At 47.9% G+C, this 22,045-nt stretch overlaps 1 protein-coding gene and 1 long non-coding RNA gene across 5 annotated transcripts in view; one reads left to right on the forward strand and one right to left on the reverse strand.

Moving 5' to 3' along the window:
* STAT1 (signal transducer and activator of transcription 1) overlaps positions 1–8,852 on the reverse strand; it is a 39,669-nt gene extending 30,817 nt beyond the window's left edge. For 2 of the 3 annotated variants that reach the window (XM_045031891.1, XM_045031889.1), the window contains exons 1-4: positions 7,488–7,506; positions 3,912–4,040; positions 2,951–3,095; positions 1,255–1,353 (exon numbers count right to left, since the gene is read on the reverse strand). In XM_045031891.1, coding sequence (XP_044887826.1) covers positions 1,255–1,353; positions 2,951–3,095; positions 3,912–4,040; positions 7,488–7,489 — 375 coding nt within the window. In that variant the 5' untranslated portion in view covers positions 7,490–7,506. Of the gene's footprint in view, positions 1–1,254; positions 1,354–2,950; positions 3,096–3,911; positions 4,041–7,487; positions 7,507–8,723 lie in introns of those variants that run through there. The other variant, XM_045031890.1, reaches the window with a different exon arrangement.
* LOC123378294 lies at positions 267–20,201 on the forward strand. Of its 2 annotated transcripts, none has more exons than XR_006582550.1 (5): positions 267–331; positions 17,332–17,477; positions 17,791–17,880; positions 18,984–19,090; positions 19,959–20,201. It is a non-coding gene; the product is annotated as an uncharacterized LOC123378294 (long non-coding RNA). The 2 variants fall into 2 exon arrangements; XR_006582549.1 differs by lacking the exon at positions 267–331 and adding an exon at positions 3,580–3,603.
* The last annotated feature ends 1,844 nt before the right edge of the window (positions 20,202–22,045 follow it).

A 22,045-nucleotide genomic window follows, 5' to 3' on the forward strand; every position in this document is an offset into this window, starting at 1 on the left:
CCGTAGGTGACTTTTTTACATAACATGTGCTGTAAGAACTACTGTTTTGTGCAGTTATTAACTCAGTACTTAACAGTTTTCCAAGAAGTATATGATCCCATAAACTTGTCAAAAAGTCCCTTTAAGTCAGACCATGAAAGCTACCTGCCTACTGTTTGTGATTTGAGATATGGAAAGGGACTTTCCTGTGTGCTTGGAATGTTTACAGTTTGGCTTTATGACATGGAGCTCTTTGTGTGTTATCACAATGGCTCCCTACATCTATATAACTTAGAATTCAAAACTGGCCTATTCCAGTACACTGTAACACCCAAGTACTGATTCATCACAAGTAAGTAATCTATTACTATCTAATAACTGAGGTCCTACATTTTGCAGTATGCACTTTGTCTGCACCAAATGTGTCAGTGTGGGTTTTTTTTATATAATCTTTATTACCAAAAAAATGTGACTAGTCCCAGAAAAGAAAGAGAGGAAAAACAAGGAGATTTACTCCAACAGGTGAAGAAGGGAACACTCTGGTTCCTTTCAATTTTTTACCTATTAATTTAGTGGGCAGAGAAAGGGCCCCATTGAAAACACAAGACGGTAAAGACATATTTAGAGAGCAAATGAAAAAATGAGAGACTGTTGCATCAAGATCACAGAGAGAAGCTACAGAAAAGTAGGAAGGATCAGGTGGTCACTACAGGGCAAGGAGAGGGGTACACTGCAGAAAGGAAGCAGGCTAGAATCCCACTGATGTTGGAAGCACTGGAAGGGCAAAGGCAAGTCTTATGGGTGAGTCATAATAAAACCTGATAAGGTTGTTTAAATATTCTCCTTACCATAGCAATGGTATAACTGTATATTATTCTTACATTTAACCTAATAAAAAGTAAATATGAGCAAGCTAGGCCACTGTGAGTCCATTATCAAAAGTAAAACACCACAATAAAATCCAGTTTAGAAAAACAAACTGGCTTCTTTTCGTAAGTCTCATCTAGCTCTGGACTAAAAAGACAACTGAGGCCTTGAATTCCATCACAGGGAAAAAGCTGACTTCCTTTTTCTTTAAACGATGCCTAGGCAAGCAAACACTTTAAAACAAACCACATCTTGTGTGGTGGATGTTTGTGATAGACCCGATCAAGCTTCCTCTTTTAAAACAGGAGGTGATGGGCAAGAGGAGAAAGCACATATGGTTCTGCTTTCAATCTGTCACTCTGTTTGAGTGGCTGGAACTGCAGCAGCTAAAGAGAGAGAAGGAATTACCTGGTCTGACAACTGGGCGCTGCTCAGTATTTTCCTTTCTTCCTTCAGACAGTTGAAGATTGTCATTGCCATTTGTATTGGGTCCTCTTGAAAATGATCCTGGTTGCACAGCGTTAAAATAGTCCATTATTAGTACACACCAAACACTCCAGTTCTCATGTCTTTGATGAAACTGACAGGCAAAAAACTTAGCATGTGGCAGTTGTATGTGAGCCAAGATGTGGTGCGGAGATGCACTGCCTCCGCAAGAGCTATCGGGTCAGGCACAGCGTTCCCAAGAACTACAGGAAGCATGATGGCTGTTGTCACCCTTTCCAAGAGTGCAGAATCCAATGCCTTCTCAACCACCCCAAGGGCCACTACCCACCCACTTCCAGGAGGTCTAGTACTGTTGTAGGTGCTGGTTTTACATGGTTTTTGCACCTACTGTGTCCTGCTCTGCGCAGGGGCACTCGGGGGAAGGTTCCTTGCTGCATATGAACCCAGTTAGTGCTTGGCACAAGTCTAACCCTACCATTTGAGATGTGTACAGAGTGCTTGTACGGGGCCAACTGCGAGATAACAAGACAAATGGGTAGCTGCACTAGCCTAAGCTTGGCTGAACAGAAGAAGGACCGGGGAGGTTTGGCTATCGGTAGGATTCCCTACTCTCTTTGCACTAGGGAGCACTGTTCTGCAATAGCTGCAGTCTTGTGGAAGAATGAGCTGGTGGTGGGAAGGCAGGACTGTGCCCAGTGAATACAACTAACTAATAAAATCCACTAGGTGCACATTCTGCAGTGTCTTACAATATATAAATCCCCAAGTGCTTTATTCCCTTTCCTCTTTAGTTCAGTATCATGTTTCTTTGCCTATAGTACAACATTGTCATTAGTACTGTGGCTTTTACTCTTTATAACTTGCCATTGTCAATCAAATTACTGAAACTGATACTGCCTCTGCTGACTTTACTGGAGACTAACATGTTATCTGATCCTTTCCATAATATAAACCACTTTAGTTTCTTTGGTATAATCCTACAGAACCTGGGGCTGCAGAACAGATGCAGGGAACACTTGATCTTTTCACTGAGATTCTTCATTAGGATCTGTTTCTTGATACAGATTCTACAATGTCATTTCACAGGCAAACTCTCTTGCCTCTGGATAGTTTTCAGAATACTTTGTTTTTAATAGGTATGAGAAAACTGTTTGCAGGAATCTAGTTTAAAAAGAATCTGGAAAACACCTATTAAACCCACCTTTCCAATTTTCTTAAAGTACAAATTGATTAAATTTATTACTGAAATCAAATCAATTTAAAAGAAATGGATGGGTGAAATTTCTTTTAACCAAAGTCCCTCTGCTAAGTTTTTTGTGGCTCCATAACTTCTTTTGAAAAATGTTTTTTTCCCCCTGTTGCTTGCATATCACCCCCACACAAACGCCTGGAAAACTGAATAGATTGTATAAATTCTTTACTTTTTCCTAAGTGCTACCAAATAAACATAGTAAACTGGAAAAAAACCATTTCTTTAAACTGCTGTGTACTCAGGAGTTACTTGTACCATTCATAAGTTTTAACAAAAAACCTCAGAGGGGGTATAACCTTTAACTTGATTGTGTTTAAGTTAGAAGAATATTCTCTTGAATAAAATAAGACCCTAATAAAATGACAGGAGTATGCCTGTGTGAATCCAAACAACTTACACACATACCTGAAGATTACGTTTGCTTTTCCTGATGTTGTGTTGCAACAAAAAGTTGTTTTCTATTAAAAACCGACTGAACTGATCATCTAGCTGTGACAGGAGGTCATGGAACAGTACCGTAGCAAATGAAACGTTGTTGGCAGCATGCTCCCTAGGATATTTAAGGCATCTTTAATATTAAATGCAACTGTTGTCTTTCTAAAATATCAGTTTAAGTGAATGCATTTTTTCAGATTCTGGTCTTAGTTTTTAAAAGCATTGAATAGGCATCTGTAGATTTCACTCAATTCCTCTCTCTGTAACCCTTTTATTCCTTGATTTTCATCTCAAATGAATAATACTTCCTTTGCTTTTTTCCCTAGGGTTACTCTTGCAACATTGTGTATTTGCAGATGTATTTTTCCTTAATTTCCACTATACTGAGGAGCTGGAAGTGGGATCTATTCATCTGCATGTTAATGAAGCTCTGTAAAACGATATTCTCTAGAGATTTTAGCAATACTTCAGTTTGCTAGTGGAGATGACGCTAAACACCTGGCCCATATATCCCTTTAATAATAATTGTCCATCTCTTTCTGGTAGACAAACCAAACAGGGAAACAACTGTGTACCCCTCAGCAGCCAATCCCTGCACTACCCAATAGGCCCAGACCAGACTGGTAAGTGCCGGAAGGAAGGAAGTCCATGGGAAACAGTGACTAGCAGCCACATAGGCAACTACTAAATGTCTGTACCCACCACCCAATGGTCACTCTGATAAAAATGTACTGAACAGTTTGCTGCCCTAAGTGGCTGCTTGCTCTCACTGTACAGCAGAGGTAACCTTGTTCTAGCATGTGCATGCATGGTTATCAATGAGAGCCATCGGCACACAAGGCCAGAACCTGGCACCATAACTTTCAAAAGCATCACCAGTCAACTAATTTAATGGCAAATTCCTATACCTATTACAACATTTTGCTCTCACCAGTCTTGATTTTCCAGCCATTGTGCCAGATATTGTCTGATTTCCATGGGAAAGCTGTCATCATACAGCTGGTGTACTTGCTCCAAAAATTTGGAATCAAGTTGCTGCAACTGATACCACTGAGTCATCCTGTGGAATCAAGATGAATAAAGTTTAATAAAATTACACCAATCTTATTCATACCTACATCCCAATACAAGATATTTAAGAGTAGAGCTATTTTTGATGGGAAATGTTTTTTTAATTTCCCCCCAACATTTAGTATAGTTATTTTAATAGAAAATTTTTAGGTTTTTGTCAAAAAAACAAAGTAATGTTTGGTTCTCGAGTTTTCAGAAATTCCCAAAAATTTCAAGAAAATATCGACAATTTAATTTGCATGGAAATAAACATCCTTTCCCAACCAGCTCTGATTAACGGTATGATGCAAAGAAGAATTTGTAAAATTTACATCTTTATTTAATGGAGAGTCAACTTAAAAAAGAAATCACACTTCTCTTTGAAAACATTTACCTATTTTTGTTATAATGAACATTTAAGATTGCTGTAACAGTGATCCCTGTCCAATTCGTTAATTTTGTGCATTTGACAGCCCTTTGCACAGAGACCTGTTTCCCCTATGAAGTCCTAGACCTTCCAACAGAGCTCTGTGTAGGAGTAGCAGGCTGCTTGCATGTTGTATATTGCAGGACTGAGGTCTCACATTCAATTTCCCCTTCTGCATGTATGAATTTTCAACCCATCAGTAGGAGAATGAAGAATATAAAAGACCTAAAAATGTGAGTGCTAACCCATAGAAATGGTCAGGGAACTCAAGTGAAGGCGTAGTACCTGAAACTACTTTTAACTCAATACTGAAAACTGGATAGGCTCCCTTTAAATGGAAAAATATAAAGAAACTCTACTTGCTTCCTCCCCTGCCTCGCACCATGACTACTCAGGCTTCACTGCAGTAAATCTGTTACCTAGATTGGAGCTAACTCCTCAGTTAGCCTACCTTGAGTGAGAGTGGCCACAGTATGAAATAACACTTGAGCCACAGAGCAACTGCATTACTATGCAGAGTGACTGGGTTAGCAGTAGAGCTGGTCAGGAATTTTTTGACAGCTTTTTTTGTCAGAAAATGCTGACCGGTCGTAGCCAAATGTTTTGCATGAAAGTGTCAGTTTTGATGCAGAAAGGTCTTCTAGTCCAGGCCCCCACACTCAAGGCAGAACTAAGAATTATCTGGACTATCTCTGACAGGGTTGGGCATGGTGCTGTGTGCCTACCTAGCTACTTGGGAAGCTGAGGCTGGCGGATTACTCAGGGGTTCAGGGCTGTGATGTGCTATGCCAATCGGGTGTCTGGTGCCACTGACAGCCTGGCCGGCGGGTGGCTGAAGGACTGGCTAGTGATCAGCGCTCTCTCTGTGAACAGTGATGGACTGATCAATCAAGGTGATCTCTGACAGGTATCCGTCTAACCTGCTATGTTTAATAACACAGTAAAAGAATCCTGATTGGTTAATAATTAAACCAGTGTTTTAATATCATGTGCTGTGAAGAGCCACAGGATACACATTCAAGAGCCATTTGTGGCTCGTAAACCTCAGTCAATCACTGCTCTAGTTCAACCAGAAATTATGGGGTCATGGAAAGAATCGCTTAGCAAAACTCTGTGGCCTATGTTATGCAGGTCAGATGATCATAATGGTCCCTTCTGATTTAGATTTTTAAAGTCACTTAGGCTCCTAAGTCCCTCTGAAAGTGATTTCTCTAATTGTGCACGTTCTCTTTGAAAAGGTATGCAAGTATCCAAGATCCTTACATTTCATTTTTCATTATACACCTTTACCCCTGACATAACGCAGTCCTCAGGAGATAAAAAATCTCACTGTGTTATAGGTGAGACCGTGTTATATCGAACTTGCTTTGGCCCCCCTGTTCCTTGTTCCCTGATCGCCCCCTCCAGAGACCCCTGTCCCTAATCACCTCCAGGACCCTACCCCTACCCAACCCCCCTGTTCCCTGTCCCCTGAATGCTTCGACCCCTATCCACACACCCGACAGGCACTCACCAGCAGTGGCAGGAAGCAGAGCAACATGGCCCCAGCCTGTGTGGGGAGATTGGGGAAAGGACGTCCCCCCTACTCATCGGCGGTGGGAAGCAAAGCGATGCAGCCTCAGCCTGCTCCACTTTCCTTGCCCGGCCCCAGACATGTTGGGGGAGGGGGGGAAAAGGTTGGGGAAAGGTCTCGCACTCACCTGTGGCAGGAAGTGGAGCACTGTGGCTGGGAGCTGGCAGAGTGGAGCAGGCTGGGGCCAGGCTGCTCCGCTTCCGCCACTCCCAGTGAGTGCGGGGGAGATCCCTTCCCCGAAACTCCCTCCCCCAAGCGACACAGGTGGGGCCGGGGCGAGGGAAGTGGAGAGGGCTGCTCCCAGACCCCCGCTAATCCCCCGGGCCACTCTGGGACTGCAGGGGCCCAAAAGTGCCCCCCCCCCCAGCTCCTGCCTCCCAGACCCTGGGGGGAGAGCCCCTGATTGCCCCCGAGACCCTCTGCCCCTTATCCAACCCCTTGGCCCCAGCCCAGCCTGGCACCCTTAACACGCTGCTCAGAGCAGCATGTCAGAGCTTTACTGTGTTGTATGCGAACCTGCGTTATATCGGGTCACGTTATATCTGGGTAGAGGTGTACTATGTTCTTAATACAATGTTCCTTCATTATGCCCTCCTAAAATCTTGGGACCAAGTTGTACCCCTCTGTGTATTTATTTAGGAAAGGGATATGGTACTAAAAAAACTTCAAGTCTCAGAGGAAGCAGGTGATATAGGTTCCCAACGCTACATATCTGGGGAATATGAAGAGATGGGAATGTCCAATTCTGTAAAGGAGTGGCTTTTTTTGTGTTTTGTGGTGGTGCTCCCCCAAGGCAGCATAGTTCCTGCAGGATCTGTGCTGCCATTTACAAGTCATCTTGCATGGCTGAAATCTCCCTACCTGTTCTTAAATGCTTTAGCCAAGACATCTGCACCCGCTGTAGGGTAGAATAACATAGAGGTAAGCTCTTCTGTGGCTCCTGCTTCCAATACCTTGCCGGGCAAAGGAAGAGGCTCTACATTTCCATGTACTAGGGTCAGGGTTTTTCCACTGACTCAAGGAGAGGTTTGGAGTCATAGGAAGGACCACTGGATCTGTGACTGTGAATCCAGTCATCGGAATACTTTGTGATGCTGATGCAGAGGGGCTGTGGTCAGTATAATAGGATAGGATCAAGTTGCAGTCATTGTTACTTGGCCAGAGCCTGGCCCCTGGTAGGGTGCATGTGGGGAATGGATTTTATTCCCAGCATGAAGTTCTACTGCTCAGGCTTTGTGCAAAGGATGGGCTTAACTTCACTTCATTCCTTTCTTTTAAAATAAGTTAATTCAGGCCTCCTGAAGGATGCATACTGGCAATTTTTCACTTTAACTTCTCTCTTTCTTTTAATAATCTTAAACCTTTCATTTTGATTGTTTCATTTTAAGAGTTAAAACAATCCCACAACCCAAAGTCAATTGAATTGCAAAGTCTACAAGCCCCTGAAACTTACTTACATTTCCACAACTCAACACTCCTGCTTGTCTACTCTCCCGCTAACTATAGCTGAGGCTATGCAAGACCCCAGGTGGCTGCCAAGGTAGCATATAGCCACTTCTGCCTCTTTTCTCTTCCCTCAGTCATGCCAAGTTCAACTCGGATCTGCATTTCTAAAGTCATTCTTACATAATTTCAAACCCTAGTGAAAAGGTTTTAAAACAAAACACAATTTGAATAATAAGCGCTGATCTCTAAAGAGCGATTGGTACCCAGCATCAACCTTACTCTTCTGCTTTTTTTTAATATGAAGAACAACATAAACTCCTGGTAGCTTTACTGTTCTGGACCACTTGGTGAGTGAGTTTTGTGATTTGCCCCATAACTGACAGATACTTTTGTTGCTTTTTGCACAGCCATTTTTGTACACCTGATTCCAGGCACCCTTTCATTTTGCTGTTTAACTTCAGTCCCTGTGTGTTCAGATCTACACTGTAGACAAGTCTGAAGCCGGCTCATTTAAAAAAGGGGAATTAAAAGTAATTTCAGTCACTGCAACTGCCCCTTTTTCCTTCTGGTTCGGCAATCAAGTTTTCCTTTTTGTTACAAGCATCTTTCTGTTGCCTAATGCTGTACGGAACACACATACAGAGAACAACTTGATACCTGCTGTCAAATGCCCATGGCAAACAAAGAGCTTGTTTCCCCCTCTAATCTTTCTCAGTTATAAGTATGTTATTTGCAATAACAACAGGTGAACAAAATTTCAGGCTGAGGGGTGATCTTCACCGTGGTAGTGTCCCCCTTTAAACTGCATGAGCAAGGCCTGTGGTCCATCCGACTTTGCCCTCTGTTGCTGCTCTCCCGCTCGGTGGGACTCATGTTCCCTGCACTTGAGCAGGCGTGAGCGCGGCTACAGTAACGGAGCGTCCCCCCAGGTACCCCGCCTCCAGCCGGCAGCAGCGGCGTTAACCCCCTCGCCGGCCCCGGGGCACCCCGAGATGAAGTGACTTGGCGGGTTCCGCGAGGCTCGCTGCAGCCCCGGGAGCACCCGTCCCTCCTTGCTCCCCTTAGGCCTCTTCAATCCCGGGGCCGGTCCTGCCCCGCGGGCCCCAGCAGCCGGGCGGGCGGGCAAAGGGCCCGGGGGCGCCTCCGGGCCCGGCAGCCTGCGCGGACCGCAGCTCCGTGTGCGGGGCCGGGGCCGGGCTCCGCGCGCCCTCCGCCCTGGGGGCTGGCGGCTGGCGGCGGCCACTCACCCGCCTATCGAGAGGAGGCTCCGGACCCCGCTGCTGCCGCCGCTCCGCTGAGGCGCCGGCAAAACGAAACCGAGCCGAGAAACAGCAACAAAAAGCGACAGCCGCGCGGCCAGCGCCCGGGCCAATCCCGACACGGGGCTGTTCCCGACAGCGTCCTACCCTCCCCCTTCCCCGCGCTCCTCCACAGAGCCCCCCTCGCTCCACAGGCTGACCCCCCCCCTCAGAGCCCCTCCCCCCCGCTCCACAGGCTAACCCCCCCCGCACCGGCCTGCTCCACAGAGCCCCCCTCGCTCCACAGGCTGACCCCCCCCCTCAGAGCCCCTCCCCCCCCCGCTCCACAGGCTAACCCCCCCCGCACCGGCCTGCTCCACAGAGCCCCCCTCGCTCCACAGGCTGACCCCCCCCCGCACCGGCCTGCTCCACAGGGCTAACCCCCGCCCCCCCCCCGCAGAGCCCTTCACCCCCGGTCCACAGGGCTACCCCCCCGCACCGTCCTGCTCTACAGAGCCCCCTGCCCCGCTCCACACGCTAACCCCCCGCCCCGCAGAGCCCCCACCTACCGTCCTGCTCCACGGGGGTAACCCTCCCCACTGTCCCATTCAATAGGACTAACTGCCATGCATCAATTTCCACTCACCACATTATGCTTAGTCAAATGTTTCTCAATCAACTTTCAAAAACTACTAATGGTAACACAAAGCAGTGCGCCTTTTCTCCAAGGATCTCCACTAGACAAAGTCCTGTTTTTATCTCCTGTTCCTGCAAAGAAAGGCACATGAGTTCAGCTTGCAGCCATAGATTGACTTTTGAGTACAACCACGTCTTGTGCCATGTCTACTTAAGTGATTTACTGGGAGTTTGAAAGGTTTTAATTTTTCATTATTAATTCCTCAAAAAGGGGTCAAAAACATTTAAACTGGTGCATATGCTAAAAAACACATTCCTGGGCATGTTTAAGGCACTTACAACTTTCATGTTTGAGAATTGTGACAAAAAGATCACAGTAAATCAGTAAACCACCAAATTCCATGGGAAAAATCATTTCAATGCAAGTATCAGAGGGTATTAGTCTGGATCTGTAAAAGCAGAGTCCTGAGGCACCTTATAGACTAACAGAACTATACTGCTCCAATACTCTGTTAGTCTACATAAGGCGCCACAGGACTCTTTGCTCATTTCAATGCAAGTTCTCCTCACTAGCTTTGACTTATAGTGGCGCATTGTATGACAACTTGCTTGTGTTGCACCTCTTGCATACTTTGGTTTCACCATTGCATTTTGCTTTAAAATCAAACAAACTTTTCCCTTCCAGTGCCCCATGATGTTTTTTGATATATTGTTTAAAAAAAAAAGGCATTCAGTAAAAAGCTGCACTAGTTTTGCTGCAAAGTGCTGGTGCCATAGCTTTAAGAACCCCGATAGTGAAACCTAACCTTGACATTCAGATAAATTAGGGGCCCATATTGCAAATTTCTGCGTGGCCCCAACTCCTGCTTAAGTCACAAGAGGAGGATTTATGTCTTTAAGGAGAAAAAGACTAGAATATCTCAGCATGACTATTTAGGGCTTGCCTCACTGACAGCTCAGTCTTGCTGCCGTTGAAGTCAATAGCAAAACTCATATTGTCTTCAGACATGCATGTGTCAGGTCAAAGTACATAGCATAGAGCAGGGGTTGGCAACCTTTCAGGAGTGGTGTGCCGAGTCTTCATTTATTCACTCTAGTATAAGGTTTCGTGTGCCAGAAATACATTTTAACATTTTTAGAAGGTCTCTTTCTATTCATCCATAATATATACCTAAACTATTGTTGTATGTAAAGTAAATAAGGTTTATAACATGTTTAAGAAGTTTAATTTAAAATTAAATTAAAACGCAGAGCCCCCCGGACCGGTGGCCAGGACCCGGGCAGTGTGAGTGCCACTGAAAATCAGCTCGCATGCCGCCTTCGGCACGCATGCCATAGGTTGCCTACCCCTGGCATAGTTATACACACTTCTCCAAGGTACTGATGGAGGATTTTTTTGACCGTTGGCTTGAGGCCCATACTTTTTCATTAAGCCTCTTACTTCTGCTTGGAGATTGGGAGGGTAAATTATTTAAAATAGTTTTAATTTGTCATCAGCATTTTTTATTTGTTTTTTAATCTGTTGAACAACTCTGATTGTCAACTTTGTTTTAAGAACTCCCACTGAAGACAAGCTGAAAGTAGTTCTTTTGCTTTGTCTAGTAGATGATCCAAATACGATTTTTTTTTTCAACAGAGGACTTACAGTTCCCACTTTTAAAACAGTATGTTCTGGGAAAAACTCGTAAAGTTGACATCATGATCTTTGCATTAGCCACAAAATACATTAGAACATTTTGAATTCTGTGGAACTGTTCATGGGACAACCCAATTAAAATAAGGATTGTGGTGCCAAAATTGTGTCTCTGGGCACTGTGCACACATAATGGGGAAATTTTGCTTTGATGTATAATGGAATAATGGATTGAAAAGGTGGAAACCAGTGCGCTGTTTGACCCAATTTGCAATAAAGGCCGCAATCCTACAATGTGCTCTGTGTGGGTCAATCTCTGCATCCATGGAGCCCATTTCATGGGTCGGAAAGCAGTATTCCTCCAATGGGGTTTCACTGGATACATCAATACAGAATAGGACCTGTTATACGTGCATTAGCTTTAACTTTCCATTTCCTTTATTGTAATCACAATCTTAATTTTATTTGAAGATGGGTTTGTATTTTAATCTTACAAATAATTCATGTTCAGCTCTATTAAGAATACAGATGATATTCTTTGGGGCAATGCCTTAGCTAGCACAATGGGATCCTAACAGGGGGCCTGTGGGTGCTACCACCACATGTTAAACAATAATAAAAATAAAGTTACAACCAGGACCAATGCCCAACTAAGTAGTTATTCTTAACTTATTGCACTATGGTTTTAGTCACCCAGCTCCCATAGACACTAACGGCAGTTATAAAGCTTAATCCCTGTACATCTAATTGAGAATATAGCCCTCTGATTTTTGCTGTTATAAGAACCAAACCATGGATTGTCAATCATAGATTTGTGGCCAGTGACCATGAACCAATAAGTACAAAGGTACATATGACAAAAGTATGTGGCTTTGTACTGCGGTGGAGTACTATGGGAACCCTTTCTCAGCATGGCCCCTCAATGTATCCATGTTACAGCTGTCCTGTTTTTTTAAGATCATTGTGATAGTGCACTGCCTACAGCTGTTCAATTAGCCAAAGCACTGTTTACATATTGTTGGAGCAGTGTGCATCCCAGGATATGAGAGAGACAAGATGAGTGAGGTAATATCTTTTATTGGACCAACTTCTGTTGGAGACAAGCTCTCAAGGTCCACAGAGCTCTTCTGCAGACCTTTTCCCCGATGACTTGTCTGCTAGGGTTGCCAACCCTTCAGGATTGTCCTGGAGGCTCCAGGAATTGAAGATTAGCTTTTAGTTCAGAGGTGGGCAAACTACGGTCCGCAGGCCACATCCGGCCCACGGGACCGTTCTGCCTGGCCCCTGAGCTCCTGGCCTGGGAGGCGAGCCCCTGGCCCCTCCCCCACTGTCCTCTCTCCCCCACAGCCTCAGCGCACTGTTTCGTGGGTGCAATGCTCTGACCGGGCGGCACGGCTGTCTGTCCTGGTGCAGCCACGCCACCAGCCATCGGGGCCCCAGGCAGCCTGGTAAGGGGGCAGGGAGTGGAGTAGAGAGGTTGGATAGAGGACAGGGGAGTTCGGGGGCTGGCTAGGGGCCGGGGGTGTGGATAGGGGTGTGGGCGGTCAGAGGGCAGGGCACAGGGGGGTTGAATGGGGGTGGGGGTTCCGGGTGCAGTCAGGGGACAAGGACAAGGGGTGGTTAGATGGGTCAGGGGTCCCGGGGGGCCATCAGGAAGGAGGGGGGGTTGGATGGGGTGGTGGAGGGCAGTGGTGGGGGGCAGGTAGGGGTGGGGAGCCTGGGGGTGTTCAGGAAGAAGAAATGGTTGGATGGGGGAGGGGTCACGAGGGGGGGCTGTCAGGAGGTGAGAAGTGGGGGGGGGGGTAGATGGGGGCAGGGGCCGGGCCCACCTGGCTGTTTGGGGAGGCACAGCCTCCCCTAACTGGCCCTCCATACAATTTCTGAAACCCGATGCAGCCCTCAGGCCAAAAAGTTTGCCCGCCCCTGTTTTAGTTAAAGAGTGAGAAATTGTCCTGTTTAGCCTCTGAGGAGAGGACAAGAAGCAATGGGCTTAAATTGCAGCAAGGGCGGTTTAGGTTGGACATTAGGAAAAACTTGCTGTTGGGGTGGTTAAGCACTGGAATAAATTGCTGAGGGAGGTTGTGGAATCTCCGTCATTGGAGATTTTTAAGAGCGGGTTAGACAAACACCTGTCAGGGATGGTCTAGAACAGTGGTGGGCCACCTGCTGCCCGTGGGCTGCATGCAGGCCATCAGGGTAATCTGACTGTGGGCTGCGAGACATTTTACTTTAATTGACTATCTGCAGGCACGGCCCCCGCAGCTTCCAGTGACCATGCTGGCTGCTGCTTCCCGCAGCTCTCATTCGCCGGGAACGGTGAATTGTGGCCTCAGAGCTGCAGGGGCAGAGCTATCCTTAGGCATACGCAGCATATGCAGCTGCCTAGGGCACCATGAAATTTGGGGCAGCTCTGCCCCTGCAGCTCTCAGTGGCCATGGTTCACCGTTCCCGGCCAATGGGAGCTGCGGGAAGCAGCAGCCAGCATGGTCACTGGGAGCTGCAGGGGCCGTGCCTGCAGACAGTCAACGAAAGCAAAATGTCTTGCAGCCCACAGTCGGATTACCGATGGCCTGCATGCACCCAAACTGCACCAAATTGCCCCAAATTTCATGGTGCCCTAGGCTGCTGCATGCAGCATACGCGGCAGCACCAACTCTGTCTGTGCCCACTGCAAGGGGCAGGGCTATCCTTAGGGGGATATGGGGCCCTGGACAACTCCTTCCGCCCCACCTCGTACCCTTCCCCCCCTGCTCTTCCCCCAGCCCGCCCCCATTCCACCTTTTCCCCCAGCAACCCCAAACTCATCGGCAGCAGCGGGAAGTGGAGCAGCTCACTCTACTCCGCCAGCTCCCAGCCGTGTCACTCCGCTTTCCGCCGCCGGTGAGAGCAGCCCCCCCCCACTCACCAGCAGCAGGAACCAGAGCGCCGTGGCCCCAGCCCGCTCCACTTCCCTTGTCCCGGCCCCAGCCTTGTCGCTCGGGGGAGAGGAGGTGTTGGGGAAAGGGTCCCCCCCTTGCACTCACCGGCGACGGGAAGCAGAGCACCACGGCTGGGAGCTGGCGGAGTGAAGCGGGCTGGGGCTGGGCTGCTGCGCTTCATGCCGCTGCCGGTGAGTGTGTGGGGGATCCCTTCTCCCAAGCCCCCTCCTACAAATGACACGGCTGGGGCCGGGGCGAGGGAAGTGGAGTGGGCTGCTCTTGGCCCCCTACTAATCCCCGGGGCAACTTTGGGTCTGTGGGGCCCCCAAAAGTGCCCCCCACCAGGTCCTGCCTCCCAGGCCCTGGGGTGGGAGGCCTGGGGCCCAACACAGCTCCCCGTGGGGGGGGCTGCATAGGGCACCCAAATGGCTAGGGACAGCCCTGTGGAGAGCTGTGCCTGCAGATGGTCAATGTCAGCAAAATGTCTCACGGCCCACAATCGGGTTACCCGACGGGCTGCATGCAGACCCCAGGCTGCCCACCACTGGTCTAGGATGTAATCCTGCCATGAGTGCAGGGGACTGGACTCCATGACCTCAAAGTTTCTTCCAGTCCTAGGATTTGAAGCATTTGCCCAGAAGCACACACTTTACAAACCACAGCAGGCTGTGCAGCCTGACTGCGGTGACCAGACGTCCCCATTTTACAGAGACAGTCCCAATTTTGGGGTCTTTTTCTTATATAGGCTCCTATTACCCCCCACCCCGTCCCGATTTTTCACATTTGCTGTGGTCACCCTAGCTTGACCACACATTGGCAGGCACTGAGGTCCAGGAAACGCGGGCTGGTCTCTGGCTGATTGGGTGACAGTGCCAGGGAGGCAGGAGGGATGAGGTAAACTGGGAACAGCTGAGCCACGTGGTTTCTGAGAAAGGCCTGCTGGAGCTAGAAGGCAGCGATTGAGAGGAAAGCGAAAGTTAAAGCAGCTGAAGGAGGGGAAATTGAGGTTTCCCTGAGCAGCTGTGACCATGGCCGTGTGCCCTCGCTGGAGAACGGGCTGATTTTCCCCCCACTTCCGTATCACATTCTGTTAGCTCAGCATTGCCTCGGTGGGTGACCAAAACAGTGTTTGAATCATTTAACAAATGCTCTTCCTAAAAACCTGCTGGGCTTTTTGGCCACCTGATGCATTTTTAACCTGTTGTTGTGCCTCAGACCTTTCCTATCATTTGGGTGCTTGACTTTTCAACCTGATGCTGTTCCTTCAAGGTGTGCTGTAATAATACAGAGGCTTCGCCTGCGGTACAGAGTGCAAGGAACATGTCCAGCTGAATATACCACCATCCTCCTGGCTTATATATGCAGCCTAGAGCCTTTTCAGTGCAAAGGATTCCAAAGCAAGTTTACACCAAGGACCCATGGAGTGCCGTCAGTTTTTAAGCAGCACACACCCATTGATTCCCCCTTAATAAAATTAAAGCATGGTATGGTGCGCTGCATATACAAGCATCACTGAACTGTAGTCACCTCTGGGGTGGAAGATGGGTGTCAGGTAGTTGCCAGCACATTTCACAATGCTGGTGGAAGAGAAATAACATTGTTTTTGTTTATAGACATGCTTGTCACCCAGACACCGATTAAAAGGGCAGAGACACAGGATCACTATTTTGAAAACAGCAAAAACAATTTTGATCCATCATAAAAATACAACCATAATATCTCCTTTGTTGTTGCAACATGATTTTGCAATTCTTCTGTTGGTAATAAAACTAGAGGTGTTCCATATGTGTTAATAGAAAATTGGGGTGGAAATGAGCTATTGTGAATTTTATTAAGCACTGACATCGTGCTTGACGCTGTACTATACACACAATACAGACAGTCACTCCAAATCTAGACAAGATGGATTCAAAGCAGACATGATGCACTGGGAAATACAGAGGAGGAAATAATCATGATGTTTTTGTGTGTGTGATGACTCATTGACTCATTTCTTCTGGGTACTTGTGGATGAAGCGACCTTTCATGAGGGCATCTGAGTTATAGAAACACTGGTTGCCATGCCATGGTTAGGTTTGCAGCTACACTTTCTTTCCAAATCTTCTTACACCGCCATTATTTCCCCTAATTTTTAGTAGGGAATGAGCTATTGCTCTGAATATTTTGGGAGTTCCTCACACGTAGAAGTTTTTTTTTTGTTCTTAAGCGTTTAAAAACTCTGGGATAAAGAGCTGTCAAATAAAATGCTGTCAAAAATGACCCATTTTTTACATTTGGAATAAAACATCTCATGTTTTGTCAACCACCAGTTAAAGACATGCAATGCTGGCATTTGTTGGCATGTACATGGTGGAAGCCAAACATAATTTGATTCTGAACTGCTTAAACTGTTTAAAATTAATTAAAGGTTCACTGTATGTGGATGGAAGCAAACTTCACCAGATTCTGTATTATATAGCGGGAAGAAATAAGATGCAAAAGATTAAAAATAGGACATACAAATATAGTTGGCCTTTCCCATTTCCAAACTATAACCAAGATTTCCATGTAAGATATAGTAGTTTTTGACTGGTGAATAACTGCAGCCAGAAATCAAAGAATGTTCCTTATTGTCTTCCCTGACATTTAGCATTGTTCCCCCACTGGATTTTTCTGATAGTTTCTTTTTGTCTCATGTTTTCTTTCCTTTATAATTTTCTTTGGACCATTGTATTAACTGATATTTAGAGAAATAGGGGCATATCTTGTTCCCCCTGAACAGGAATAAAAGATTGGCAAAACAATGGAAGAATAAAATTTTGGGCTTTGGAACAGGCCTCCAGTACATACGCCTCCTTTCCTGTTTTACTTTGGGATCTGTCTATAAACAATTTTCAAAATGTCACTGTCAGGGACCAAAATTCAGATGCAAAGTGTATATGGTAAACCTTGTGGATTGTAATCCTGCTGAGGTCTGGTTATAAGTATCGTCTTTTTAAGTAAAAGAGCCAGGTGGCAACTGAAATTTTCATGTTTCTGTTTAATATGTTGCATTGTGATGATGTGGCAAAACTCTAAGTTCAGCATATTTGTCATCTTGTGATTGTTAGACAATTTTTGACTTTGCAGCTGCAAAGTACAATGAAAGTGAAAGTGCAGTTATCAGCTGCTGTGTCCCTGCTGAGCTGATCCGCTAGTGTATTCTTGACACTGGGAAGGTGACAAGCTTCCAGGTGCATTTTGTGGCTGATACAGAAGTCCCATAGATGGAGTGCCTCTTGACAGAGAGTCGACGAGCGTGCTTCCCCTTGCCTATTGATGTAGGACATCGAAGCTGTGTTGTCCGTCAGGATTTGTACCACCTTGCCCGCCAGGTGGGGCAGGAAGACTCCACAGGCCAGCCAGACTGCTCGGAGCTCTTTGACATTATGTGTAACTTTGCCTCCTCCAGGGACCACATCCCCTGTGTCTGAAGGTCACCGAGATGCGCACCCCAGCCGAGGTCTGAGGCGTCCAACACCAACTTGATGGAGTGAGGGGTTGTTGAACTAAACCCCTTCCAGGACTATCCTGGAGTCAGTCCACCATCGCAGCGAGGTAAGTATCGCCTGGGGAATGGTAACAATATTTTCCAAAGGGTCTCGGGACTGGGAATAGACCGTCCCCAGCCATTGTCACAGGGGCCGCATTCAGAGACTGGCATGGCAGACCACGCTGCCATGTGACCCAGGAGGCGCAGACAGACCCTGGCTGTAGTCAGAGGGAACGCGGAGACTTCTGCGATGAGGTTCGTCAACGTGTGGAACTTTTCCAGCGGCAGGAACACCCTGGCACAGGTCAAGTCAAGAACCACTCCAATGAACTCTATCCTCTGCAGTGGCACTAATGTCGACTTTTTGTCGTTTACCAGTAGGCCCAGAGAGCAGCATGTGGCCTGAAACACCGTGACATCCCTTTGGACTTCAGACCTGGAGCTGCCCTTGATGAGCCAGTCGTCAAGGTATGGGTCGATCTGAATACTCTGGTGCCTGAAGTAAGCTGCTACCACTCACATGCACTTGGTAAACACTCGGTGCTCTTGCCAGGCCAAATGGGAGGACTGCAAACTGGTAATGGTGGGGCCCCCTTGTAAACTGGAGGAAGAGTCTGTGCCCTTGAAAGATCGCTATGTGGAAGTATGCATCCCTCAAGCAGAGGGTGGCATATCAGTCTCCCGGATCAAGGGAGGGGATAATAGAAGCCAGGGAAACCATGCAGAACTTTAACTTCTTTAGGTACTTGTTGAGGTCTCGCAGGTCCAGGATGGGCCGTAGACCGCCCTTGGCCTTTGGGATTAAGAAGTACCGGGAAAAGAACCTCTTGTTCCTGTACTCAAGAGGAACTTCTTCCACCGCACCCAGCTGTAGTTACCCCTTTACCTCCTGCACGAGAAGACTCTGTGAGAGGAGTCCCTAAAGAGGGACAGGGAAGGCGGGTGGGAAGGGGGGGCAGAAAGGAACTGGAGGGTATGACCCTGTTTCACTGTGCTGAGGACACATCGGTTCAAGGTTATAGCCATCCAGGCAGGGAGAAAGAGGGAAAGATGGTTGGAGAACACAGGGAAGGACAGATCCAGGGAATGGTCTGGTAGTTTGCCCTTGGGGGCACCCTCAAAATGACCGTTTGGCCCCCTGCTTATTATGGGTTGAGCCTGACTGGGCAGATCATGGAGGCGGCTGGCTCAGGTGGCGCTTGTAGCCGTTGGCTCATTTATGGGGCTGCTCCTGCCGAGGCTGACTCCCCTGGCCCTGTGGCTGCTGCAGTTTGAACCACTTACACGCCGGGGCTGGGCCATAGAGACCCAGGGTATTTTTGGTGGTGCGGGTGTGACGTTGCACCCCATAATGCTTCATGGGAATATGCTTATGAATGTATATATGACATAACTGGAATATGTTTTATGCTACATATGCCATGTAACATATCTCTGTAAATGTTATGATCTACTGAATATATTCATCCTATTTGTATGCATGTATCATTTTTGTATTCAAAGTTATGAATATTGGCTACGTACTTGTTTAATTTTAAGTAGTCTCAGTGAAGCAGTTAGTCTTTTCTCAGGAAGCTGACCATTTTCAGCAAGTGCCCAATCGAGAAACACTTAAGCTCACAATAAACTTCGAGACACCAATCCACATCTGAGCTTTCCCAGGAATGTGGCCTGGCTGGTAAGGAACTTAAGTCATCCATGGACATGTGACTTGCCCATGTGACCCCAAAACTCCATCTTATAGAGGGGATTCTACACAGGGGGAGGGAGGGATTTAGATCCACAAGAAGAAACTATATAAATCCTTGGGAGACCCCTCCATTTTTGGTCTTCAGCTGGCTCAAGAGATAGCCTCTCCACCCCCAAAGGATACCTGAAAGAAACTGGAACAAAGGACAGTAACCATAGGGGTGTGACCCAGACTAGAAGGAGGCTAGTCTGTAAAAGAAGCTTGCTGGAACATCTCTGAGGGTGAGATTTCATCTGTAATCATTTTCTTACTGTATTAGGTTTAGACTTGCGTGTTTTATTTTGCTTGGTAATTCACTTTGTTCTGTCTGTTATTATTTGGAACCACTTAAATCCTACTTCTTGTATTTAATAAAATCACTTTTTACTTATTAATTAACCCAGAGTATGTATTAATATCTGGGGGGTGGGGAACAGCTGTGCATATCTCTCTATCAGTGTTATAGGGGGCGAACAATGTATGTGTTTACCCTGTATAAGATTTATTATTGGGGTTTGGACCCCACTGGGAGCTGGGCATCTGAGTGTTGGAGCCAGGAACACTTCTTAAGCTGTTTTCAGTTAAGCCTGGAGCTTTTAGGGGACGTGGTTCAGACTGGGGTCTATGTTTGTAGCAGGCTAGCGTGTCTGGCTCAAACTAGGCAAGGTTCTGAAGTCCCAAACTGCCAGGGAAAACAGGCTCAGAGGTAGTCTAGGCATATCAGTTGGCAGTTTCCAATGGGTTTTCTGTGATCCAACCCATCACAGCGGGAGTCCTGGAGGCCATGCAACTTGCTGTCTCCTTGCTCTGCAAACAGGGCCCAGCCATCGAAGGGCAGGTCTGCTGAGCCATTGGACAACCCAGAGAGGAGCAGCCAAGAGGCTCGCCGCATGGAGATAGCGGAAGCCATGGTGTTGTGCCCTCATCAAGGATAGCTCGGAAAGCCTCGGGGAGCGACCCTTTGAACTTGGCCATGGCTTGCCACATATTGAAGTCATATCGGCCAAGGAGGGCTTGGTGGTTGGCCGCCCTCAGCTGAAGGCTGGAAGACGAATAAACCTTTCACCCAAAAAGATCCAGCCTCCTCGTGTCTTTATTTTTTGTGGTGGCCCCGGGTTTTCCCTGTCTCTCCTTGTGGTTAACCCCCTCAACCACAAGAGAATTGGTGGGTGGGTGGGAGTATAAGTACTCATGCCCTTTGGTTGGCATGAAGTACTTGCATTTGGCTCTTTTAGAGATGGGGGCCAGGGAAGAGGGGGTCTGCCACAGGGCATTAGTGATTTTAGAAACCCCTTCATGAAGGGGTAGAGCCACCCTGGCAGGAGCTGCAGAGCAGAGGACGTCGAAGAGAGAATCCGAGGGCTCTTCCAATTCCTCTTCCTGAAGCTCCATGTTAGAAAAGACCCTCTTCAAATGTTCCTGATACACCTTGGCATCATCCTGAGGAACTGGGTAAGGAGGCCCTGTGATAGCCTTGTCTGGTGCCGATGAGGATGATGCCGGTGCCCCGGGAACCATTGGTGGTACAGCAGCTTGCTCCCCTGGGTCCTCCTGGACCTACGGGGGGTCTTACCCCCCAAAAATCTCCAGCACCAGATAGGGATAGGATACCAAGGCCGCTGGCCTTTCCAAGGCTCACAAAACCGATCAGGCAGCCTGGAAAGGCTAGATGAACCCCCAAGGGTTCCATGGGTACCATGGTACCGGCCACTGTGCTTGGGGCCATTGGACAGGTTTCAGTGCTGATAATGTAGTCAGTACTGGGTCCTGTCCCACAGTCAGGGAACCCTGCTCCAAGCTAAGCTGGAGCTACTAGTAGAGTGGTCGGTCCTGGGCGACGGGGATCAAGCTGAGCAGTGGCTCTTATCTGACTGGTCCCGATTGCTGCATCCCAAAGCCAACCTAGTGAGATTGTCTTGGTCAGGCTCTCTGGGACCGACAGCGTTGGGTGGATCTGCGTTGGATACCCAGCAATCCACTCCTCATGCTACTCGACCGGTACCGGGCCTTCATATGGGACCAGGAGCTACTATGAGCTGATTGCCAGGAGGATTGTCCTGAGGAGGGTGACCTTCCTTTTGGAGATAGGCGATGACGGGCCAGTGATTGGAGGTCTTTGGTCCCCGATTAGTCCTGGGATCAGTCCTGGGCCCTTGAAGACGGTCAGGGCTGGTTCCGGAGTTCTTGCCAGGTGGCATGTGCCTCAGAGGGTCTGTGCCAATCTACTAGCGAGGTATGGCTCGAGTCCCTTGATCAGTGCCCCCAGTGTGGGGACTGAAGGGGGCTCTGCTGAGCCTACCTCTCCCGTCTTGCGGGCGGGCAAATGCTGGTAGGATGTCCCCTCTTGATGGGGAATGGTGCCGCTGAGGCGGGGACACACGAATAGGTCCCAACGCAGATTTTCCCCAAGACTGGGATACTGCAGGAGCTGGTGTGGGCGGAACCGGGAGTGTCAGGATCTCCTGAGCTGCTTGAAGGGCTTCGGGCACCGATGCCACCTGAAGCTGGCTGGCGCCTGCGCCACTATCCAGAATCTCAGGCAAGGTATGGGATGGTTTGAGCTGGGGCCTGACTTCCCGAGGGGCATGTTGAGCTGCCTGACACGGGTCTTGGCTCGCCCCCTGCCCTTTCCTTTCCCTTGCGGAAGGTAGGAGATCTTCCCCTCAAAGTGCCAGCTTGTGGACAGTGCTGGAGGAGTCGGCCACGGTGCTCGAAGCAGAGTCGGACCACTGCTCCAGTGCCAGAGTGCCAACCCCGTTAGGAGTGCTTTCGGACAGATATCACATTCCTTCGTCCTAGGTTTAAAGGAGTTGCAGATATGGCACTGGTCACTTATGTGCCCCTTGCCTAAGCACCTTAGGCAGCTGGTATGTGGATCACTAATGGGCATAGGCCATTCGCAGT

This window comes from Mauremys mutica, chromosome 10 (assembly GCF_020497125.1).
Source record: "Mauremys mutica isolate MM-2020 ecotype Southern chromosome 10, ASM2049712v1, whole genome shotgun sequence".
Lineage (NCBI taxonomy): Eukaryota > Metazoa > Chordata > Testudines > Geoemydidae > Mauremys > Mauremys mutica.